The 9,399-nt window shown below is 56.6% G+C and overlaps 1 protein-coding gene across 1 annotated transcript; it reads left to right on the top strand.

Moving 5' to 3' along the window:
- Nucleotides 1-690: 690 nt before the first annotated feature.
- SLC30A3 (solute carrier family 30 member 3) lies at nt 691-7,999 on the top strand (the record flags this gene model as incomplete). Its single annotated transcript, XM_082672862.1, has 8 exons — nt 691-785; nt 4,232-4,413; nt 4,991-5,137; nt 5,235-5,388; nt 5,975-6,173; nt 6,418-6,523; nt 6,764-6,898; nt 7,794-7,999. The coding sequence occupies 8 exons, from the start codon at nt 691-693 to the stop codon at nt 7,940-7,942; spliced, it is 1,167 nt and encodes a 388-aa protein (XP_082528988.1). The 3' UTR covers nt 7,943-7,999.
- Nucleotides 8,000-9,399: the final 1,400 nt, after the last annotated feature.

The following is a 9,399-nucleotide window of genomic DNA, read 5'->3' as shown; positions in this document are numbered from 1 at the left end:
GAATTCCGACCCCACATCCGCCACAGAGGGGTTTCTGGCCAGAGTCCCTGGAGTTCTCCCGGATTTGTCACACTGCTTACCCCACATTCTCTTTCTGGTTCTCTCCTCCACACCTGTTTCTGCCTTCGTGTGGGGAGGCTGGGGCCACGAGGTGACGGGTGGTGAGGAGAGGGGGTGGGATGCCCTGGCGCGGACCTGCACGAGGCGGTGTCCCTTGGTTGAAGATTGGTTGGAAGGTCCCTAGGCTTGAGGAGCTTGGCTGGAAACTGGTAGGCAGGGCTTAGGTAGGGGCGGGGCTGGTCTGCCTAGGGGTGGGCTATGGAGATTAGGCGTTCTCTAGAACCCGGCGGGGGCGCAGAGAGCTCCCACCGCCCCACCTGGCTCCAGCACCGGGAAATAGGGCTATGCCTACGGGGACGGGGCTCCGGGTGCGGGGCTTCGGCGTGGGGGGAGAGGCTGGGGAGCCTGGAGGCGGGGCTTGGGGAGCTCGCCCCACGCGGGGCGGGGCTCCAGCAGCCGCGGGATCTGCAGTTCGGACTGCCGGCGCCACAGTCGCCGCAGTTCCCTTCATTGTGGTGGCCCCGAGGCCCTGCGGGGAGTCTAGGGGTCGACTGGCCGCTCGGACTTGGCGCGGGGTTGGCCACGCCTCTCCTACCTCGGTGCGGCCTAGACGGTCGGGGCCGCGGGGAAATGGAGCCCTCTCCCGCCACGGGGGGCTCTGAGACCACTCGCCTGGTGAGCCCCCGAGACCGCGGCGGCGCTGGTGGCGGCCTGCGTTTGAAGAGGTAGGATTGACCTGGGTCGGCCCTCGGCTGGGGGGGGGGCGCCACCCTTCCGACTTCCGTCCACTTCGTTGTCTCTCTCGGCCAGCCGGCCCAGCGCACCGCGACCCCCTCGGCTTTGTGGCGCTGCGTTCTGTCCCCTCCGGCCCGCCCAGCCAGCCCCGACCCCCGCCGCTCAACAGCCCGACATGCCTCCTCCTGGCTACCTTCTTTCTCCCGGTCCCGGGAAACTGCTCCTCGGCCCGCCCCCCAAGCTTCCCGACCCCTCCGCCGCCCCCGCCGCGTCTGACTTCCCCGCGAGCGACTGCCCCTCCGTCTGGCCGGAGTCCGCGCCAGGTGCCCCGATGTACGCATTGCTCCGGGGTCGTAGGAGCCCCTCGCCGCCCAGGCCCCCGGCCCTACCCTCCGCGCTCCCGGGCTCGGGGCGCCCCCTCCAGAGTGGCCAGCTGTGGGCACCCGGGCCGACGATGGGCCCGGGCTCCGCAGCGGGTCTTCCGGGCTCCTGTGGGGCGGGCGGCCGCTGGGAAGCGAGGGGGCGGTAAGGAAGGAGCAGGTGCGGTCTGGGCGGCGGGGGTATTCCCGGCTACGCACAGACGGGGCCGGGGGCGGCGAGGTGTGAAATGAGGCGCTCGGAGCGGTCGGGACAGCGGGCCGGGGGCGGCCGGAGAACCGCCTCCGCGTCCCGCCGGCCTCCCGCGCCCGGCGCCCGCCGACCGCCTTGTCCCTCCGAGCGGCCGCGCCAGGCCCTCCCTGGCCACCTCCGCTGGCCATTTTGTCTGTTTGCCCACCGTTCGTTTATCTCGGGAATTTGACAGGGTCTCCGGCTTTTTCTCTTTCCTCATCTCTCCCTATCTTTCCTTTTTCCTCCCAACCCCTCTCCCTTTGTCTCGGGTGTGGTGCCTCTGTGGGTTTCTCGCTCTTTCCCTGGATGGGGGCCGTAAACCTGGGTGGATGGGGGAGTGGATGAGCAGAAGGGAGGGAAGACTTCCGTCGGAATCTCTCCCGCGGAGGACTGCAGACGGGGGCAGCTGTGGCCCTGGCATCTCTTAATGTACCTTTCGACTCTGCTTCAGGCCAGTCTTCCTTCTACCCTACTCAGTATTATTTGTTGTTTGTCGGGGGTTTCAGAGGGCCAGGGAGAGCAAGTTGTCTTTCCTTCTCTGCACACAGCAGGTAGCTCCCCGCACCCCTACACACCAACAATGAGGCTTCTTTAGTGCCCAGTTAATGCAAAACAAAAGGGAGCAGCCTGTTGATGGGTGACTACCTTGATGCCTGGCCGCGCTGTGTCTTACGGGGCCAGGAAAGGCATCTTGCCCACTGCCTCAAAGCCACTCACCCTCTGTTTACTCTTCAGACCCGCATCTCTGACTCCCAGCTTGTTTTCATTCTCATATGACCATTAGTCACCAAATCCTGCAGTATTTTCTGGAAGAGGCTCTTCCCTACCTGCCTGCCTGTCTCTAAGATTCTGCACAGGGAGCCTCTGGCCTTGTCTGTACTGGACCCCTCCATCTCCTCTCTTCTCTTCCTCCCAGACTAGTCCATCGTCAAGGTCATCCATCTCACAGATCAGGAAAGATTAAATCAATCAGTGTATCTCCCTTTATGTTACTTTGAGCCCATCACTTTCCTCCTCAGCCCTTCCCCTGGTTCCTCACACTTAAGCTCCAAGCTGCATATCTTGTCATTGTCATTCCATGTGTCTGGAGCTCCTTTCTCTACCTAGGTCTTCTCTTAAACATCTCCTCCTCTGTGAAGGTTTCCTCATCCCCTTTAGAGTTGGTCAGTCCTTCCCCTGTGCTCCAAAGTCCTTTGTTCATAACCCTCCTGGCCCCAGCTTCTCCTTGCATAGTCAGTCATTTGCGACACTTCTGTCTCTCCCACTAGATTGAGCTTCAGTACGTGTACGCTGCTTGGTAGTCTCATTGAGGAATGAGGATGGATCTCAAAGCCACCCTCATCTCCCGTCTCCTCTGGAAACACACCTGGAATCATACACACCCAGATTCTAAGTTTTGGAAGGGGATTCCAAGAAGTTAATCTACCTGCCAGCACTTGAATTTTCCCTAGAAGCACCAAATGTGCCCCCATCTCCCTCACAGCTGAATTCGCCCATTGGGCAGAGCTGTCCTCAGCCAGAAGGCCCCAGGCGCCCTTCCCCACTTTACTGCTGTGATCACATTTCTATCTGGAGCCTTCATTTTCTCTCAAGCGTATTCTTGTGACACTTCCACAAGTATTTCTAGAACTGTACTTTTCTATTTAGGTCCTTTATGCTGTGGAAGGTTCTCTTCTCCCTGGGGTTCAGGTTGGGTAGTAATGGGGGTGAGAATTAAGCCAGAAGGGACTGAAAACTCTGTTAGCCTGAGCTCAGCCTGTGGCATCCCCAGGTGAGGCCTCCAGCCCCATTCATTTGTCCAGGGAGGCTTACTGCACTGTGCAGTTAAAGTGGCCTCTGCTGGGTGCTTATGGTCACACTGAGGTCCAGCTAACATGTGGCAGACTCCAAACCCAGCACTCCTCCTGCCACCAATCCCAGCCACATCAGTCTGCGCTCTCTCCTCCCCATGACAACCCAGCTCTGGAATCTGGCCATTAGCTCTCTGTGCCAGGAACTTCAGACTTTTTGGGTCCCAGCATTCTGCTCTCCTCTTAAAGGGCCACGTCTAGCTGAATGTCTTGGAGAGGGAAGGTGAAGGACCTGGGAGTGGAGGCACCAGGAGGTAGGTCCAGCAGGGAGGCACTAAGGCCAGGACCATGTGCTGAGCCTCACCCCACACTTTCACACCACTTCCCCTTCCTATTGCCTTCGCCGGGCACGTGCACCTCCTCTTTATCAAAATCCTTCCCATCCTTCCAGGCCCTTCTCAGGGGCCTCCTTCAGTTGTGTCCCTGATTTCCTCATTAGAGTCAGTATGTCACTCGGAGCCCTGATAGTGCTTTAATTGCTCTAAGGCAATAGCTACCTTTTGCTACATCTCACAGTATTTAGGTACACATTTGTCTTGTTCACCAGAGGCTCCCAGAGGTCAGAAAGGATATCCTATCCCACTTGTATTCTTCGTGGTGCCTATCATAATGAATTGATTTGGTTGAAGTTTAATCTCAGCTCAACCACCAACTAGCTGTGTGGCCTCCATAAGTCCTTTCCCCCTTTGAACCTCATACTTCTAATTCTTTAATAAGTGGTAGACCAGACGTCTCTAAGGTGCTTTCCATGTGAGCTCTGAGATTCTATGGCTCTGTACGTGAAAGGAAAAGGGAGGCTGGAATCTGAGTTGTCCATTTAGCCCCATCTCTCCTGTGGCCCTCTGTCCACAAGGCCTTGGGAAAGGATAGAGAGGTGGGACATCTGATGAAGCCAGTCTGGGGGATCCAGGACTGGGAGTGAGAAGCAGGTTAGCCCTTGAACCAGGCCCCAACTTGAACTGGGCTGCCTGCCTCAGTCTCTTCACAGAGCCCTCTGAGCCCCTCCCCGAGGAGCCCAAACCCGTGGAGATGTCCTTCCACCACTGCCACAGGGACCCTCTGCCACAGCCAGGTCTCACCCCTGAGAGGCTGCAGGCACAGAGGCAGCTGTGTGCCGCCTGTGCTGTGTGCTGCGTCTTCATGGCCGGGGAAGTAGTCGGTAAGTCGGAAAGCAGTCCCTCCAACACCATCCTCCGGACGCCTGCCTAAGCCACTTCCCGCCCGGAGTCCCAGGAGTGTTCCTGGGTGGAGATGCAGAGAAGGTGGGGATGGCTGGGACAGGGGAGGTGGGTGCCCAGGACTCAGGAAGTGGGAGAGGGCGAGGGACAGCACCAAGGGAATTCAGGGCTGGCTCATCAGTATGAACTGGTCTTGTAAAAGCCCTATTTTCTTCTTATTAAAATACGTTATTGTGGGGAATTCCCTAGTGGTTAGGACTCCGCGCTTTCACTGCTGAGGGCGCAGGTTCAATCCCTGGTCGGGGAACTAAGATCCCACAAGCTGCGTGGCGTGGTCAAAAAAATGTTATTGTAGAAAAACTGTGAAACTGTGAAAACTGTGAAAATGTGAATGAGTGAAAAGAAAAAAAACCCAAAAACCCACGTGTAATCCCATTACCAGAGAAAAACTGCTGTTCACATTTTGGTGTGTGTCCCCCCGTCTCTTTTCCATGCCTCTACACACACCGCATGATATTTTCTAAATGGACCAGACCATATATCGCTTTACCCTTACAGGTGGGTATTTGGCGCACAGCCTGGCCATTATGACTGATGCAGCCCACCTGTTGGCAGATGTGGGCAGCATGATGGGCAGCCTCTTCTCCCTCTGGCTCTCTACCCGTCCAGCCACCCGCACCATGACCTTTGGCTGGCACCGCTCAGGTAAGGCCCCTGCATGGTCTGATGACCCACCCAGTCTTGCCGGAAGGTACCTCTCAGGGTCCTGGGCAGCCCTCTGATAGCTTGTCTTCCCCTGCAGAGACTCTGGGGGCTTTGGCCTCTGTGGTCTCCCTCTGGATGGTCACTGGCATCCTCCTGTACCTGGCCTTCATCCGCCTGCTGCACAGCGACTACCACATCGAGGGGGGTGCCATGCTGCTGACCGCCAGCGTCGCAGTCTGTGCCAATCTGCTGTACGTTCCAGTGTGGAGCGGGCACCTGTGGGATTCAGGGCGAGGGCTCCTCCTCCAGGATGGGAGAGCAGGCTCTCCTCTCCCGGACAGACTCGCAGCACGCACATGCTGTTCTCATCTCTCTGCTCTAGGGATGCCTGAGAAGGGGCTGGGGTAGAGACCTAAAATTCAGAGTCAAAAGACCTTTGTTAAAGGCCTGCTGTGTACTGGCCACCCTGCTGGGGGCTGTCATCAGCACTGTCTCATTTAAAGCTCACAACCACCCCATGAGGTAGGTAGCATCGCTTCTGGTATACAGTTAATCAGATAGACCCCAAGAGGTGACCAGGGGACTTGCCCAGGGCACATAGCTACTTTAGTAGCAGGGCCAGGATCTGAATCCACGCCTCTGGCACCACGTATTCTTGCCCCCAGGCTGCATTACTTGTCTCTCTTGGACCGTATTGTCTCTTTCCTGGGACTGGGAAAATAGGGAGAAAATAGATGGAGAGAGGGCTCCTGGGGAGGTGAGAGGAGGAGGTGTGGAAGTGGGCAGAGGAGCCTGGAAGCAGGTCACCTGGGCTGAGCTGCTCTGCTTCCCCCTCAGAATGGCCTTTGTGCTGCACCAGGCTGGGCCCCACCACAGCCACGGGTCCAGGGGGGCAGAGTATGCACCGCTGGAGGAGGGGCCCGGGGAGCCCCTGCCCCTGGGGAACACCAGCGTCCGGGCGGCCTTTGTGCACGTGCTGGGGGACCTTCTGCAGAGCCTTGGGGTGCTGGCCGCCTCCATCCTCATCTACTTCAAGGTACCATCTGTGCAAGCCTGCCCCAGCCTTCCTCCCCCAATTCCACCCCCCAGCCCCTCCTTCCCTGGACCCCCACCCACCCCACTCCATCTCCCAGCTCCCCAGGACTCCTGGCCCAGGGTTATAGTCCTTTCACCCCAGCAGGGTTCTCAGGGGCCTCTCAGGTCCTGTATGTCCAGGATGCCCCTAGGTCTTCCTCTGAAAGGTCCCTGATTCCCAGGCTTAGAGCTCTCTTTCTCTACAGCCTCAGTACAAGGCAGCTGACCCCATCAGCACCTTTCTCTTCTCCATCTGTGCCCTTGGATCCACCGCTCCCACCCTCCGAGATGTTCTCCGCGTCCTCATGGAAGGTGAGTCAGACGCCACTGCTCCCCACCCCCCGGGGCCCTCTCTGACCTCACCCCAGGACTAGGCGCCTCTGTTTTCTCTGGAGAAAGTGTGGGGAGAAGGCCTATTGGTGGAAGGAGGGTTCAGGGATGGGGTAAACTGTGGGGATCAACAGGGTGAGTGGTACAGGATGGGGGAGGTGGGGTCCTGGCCTCTGGGCAGGAATGGCCCTGGCAATAAGACACGGTGGGTGTTGCTTGCAGGTACCCCCCGAAGTGTGGGGTTTGAACCTGTGCGGGATACCCTGTTGTCAGTGCCAGGAGTTCGGGCAACCCACGAGCTGCACCTGTGGTCCCTTACGCTTACTTACCATGTTGCCTCCGCACACCTGGCGATTGGTGAGTCCACACTGACCCCAGCCAGTTACTTTCCAGAAACATTTCTCCCTTCCCGTACCACCATCCAAACATAGAAAGATGGTCTGAATTAACTGCGAATGTTTCCATCTCTCTGTCTTTTGTATCTCTCTTTCCTTCTCTCTCTCTCTCTCTCTCTCTCTCTCTCTCTTTCTCTCGGGGAGGTTTCACTCTCTCTGAAGTAGTACTGGGAACCAGCAACCCTTTAAAAGGTCACTGGTACCTACAGGTCTCGTGATGGGGCACAGTTAGGTAAATTACGGCTCCTCCACTCAGTGGAGTATCATGTAACTTTTAAAAATTGATGATTATGAAGACTGTAGGGCAACTAGGGAAAATGTTTATGGTATAATGCTAAGAGAGAAAGCGGAATATAAAATTTTAGCTACATTATGGTTCAACTATTTAAAATATATATGGTGACTCACAAGCTGACAAAGAATTTTTGAGTTTCTTCCAGATGCAAGAAGCAATCAGAGACATGCAATTTGGATGCCAAAAATATTATACTTTGTAGGATATTTGATGGTAACTCTAGAGGGACAATGAGAACAGAATATTTAACATCTGGAATGTCGTGGAAAAGCGGGTGGTATGGCTGCTGAAATACACAGCTGTATACTGATACTCAAAGAGCAGAAGAGAATAGAAAAATGACGGTCTAGTGTGTTAGCCTAGTCGATTAGGGATGAGTCTGTCTGATCTTTTTGACAGTTTTACACTGTTCATACAATATATAGAGAAAATAAAGCTTCCCATTCAATCTTGGCTTTCATGCCATGCAAACCCCTGGGTCCCCTTCACCCATCCTTATCTGGGCCCCTGGCTGGTTCCCAATTCCCCTGGAAACCTGCTGCCTCTTATCACTCCCCCGCAGACTCCACGGCTGACTCTGAAGCCGTCCTGGCTGAAGCCACATCCCGGCTCCGCTCCCGGTTTGGATTCTCCAGCTCTACCCTGCAGGTCGAGCAGTACCAGCCTGAGATGGCCCAGTGCCTGCGCTGCAGGGAGCCCCCCCAAGCCTGAGCCACGGCCGCACCCTCACCCCACTGCCAGGCCCAGGCTCAGCCCTGGACTCTCAGCAACTGCCTCCCTGCTCACGGAGAAGGGACGGAGCTGGGTCCGTACCCTTCCTCTCTGCCCGCTTCCACCTGCCAACCCCCCAGCTCCAGTGGGCAAGACCAAAGTGTGTGTGGGGAGTGGAGCCAGGGTCAGGCTGAACAGGGAAGTCAGGGCAGTCGGAGTGTGTAGAAGTCCTGTGGTCCCTGCTCCCCGTGCTCGGGGGAGCCCCCAGCCTCCTTTCCGTGCAGTTCATTTGTCTGTGTGGCAGGCTGGCTGGCTGGCTGGCTGGAGGATCTGCCTGTCTTTGTGCTGTTGGTGTGCCTAAGCCTGGGGGAGGGCAGCAGGGGCCCCCTCCCCATGTGGCTCTCTCTCTGTCTATGCAGGAGCCCCAAAGCCTGCACGTTGTCCGTGTGTTCTAGCCTTATGGTTTTGTGTGTGTGTGTATGTGTGTGTGTCTTGGTGCTGTGGCCTGTGTGTCTCTGTGCCTGTGTGGCTGTGCTATGGTCTCTATGAGTCTGCACCATCCATGTGTCTGTTTGGGGGTCTGTCTGGCCATCCCTCTGTTGGTGCTGTGCCCTCGGCTCTCCCAGAGAGAGGGAGGACTCCGCCGCAGCTCTGCCAATAAACTTGTATCTAACTGCACCTTTCAGCCCCTGTGCTGACTCCTCAGGAGGGGGACACAGAACCGGTCACCTGGGAACGGATAGAATCCCTCAGCCAGAGTGACCTTGCACAGCCCCCCTACCCCCTTCCCACCCTCTCCATCCTCTCCACCCTCAAATATCCATTCTGATGTAGGCTGAAACCCGCCAGTCCCTTTACTGCCTTCCCCTACTTGGCAGTGTGCTTGAGCCTGGGTCCTTGGCTCAGGGAGATGCCCATTCATTCTGGGATTGGTTATAGGAGAAAGCTGGATGGCAAAGAGCTGAGGGATACTGGAGTCATTCTGAAAGGCTCCCACAGGCCAGGGTGGCCTTGGGCTTGTTGGCAGGAAGCTGCAGCCATTTGGGAGAGAGGGGTTGGACCACGGTGCTGATTTGGCTTTGTTCTCAAGCTGTGTGAGGTGCTGGGGAGCAGCCCTCCGTCCCGACTGCCCCAGCCCTGCCTCACAGCAGCCAACCCCAAGTCCAGGTTTGAGCTGTGGACACCAAGGACCTGTTTTACAATTATCCTCCCTTTGCCTCATATACGTTGAATCATATATTTCGACAGATTTGACCTTACAAATCTCTTTAAGGGATTGTTCATTTTCTCTTAAAAAAACAAGCCCTTTGTGCTTTTGTTTTGGATATAGTGCAGGAGTCCACCGGCCTTCCCATCATAGGTTGATATAACTCCAGCCTGAAGCAAAGACCCGGAGCATTTTCATTAGCTCATGCATATTTCTGCAAGGATTCTCCCCCAAAATGGAAATATCTTTA

The sequence above is a fragment of the Grampus griseus genome, assembly GCF_964374135.1.
Source record: "Grampus griseus genome assembly, chromosome: 15".
Classification (NCBI taxonomy): domain Eukaryota; kingdom Metazoa; phylum Chordata; class Mammalia; order Artiodactyla; family Delphinidae; genus Grampus; species Grampus griseus.
Note: the sequence above shows the minus strand (reverse complement) of the source record. Positions and strands in the feature narration are given on the sequence as shown.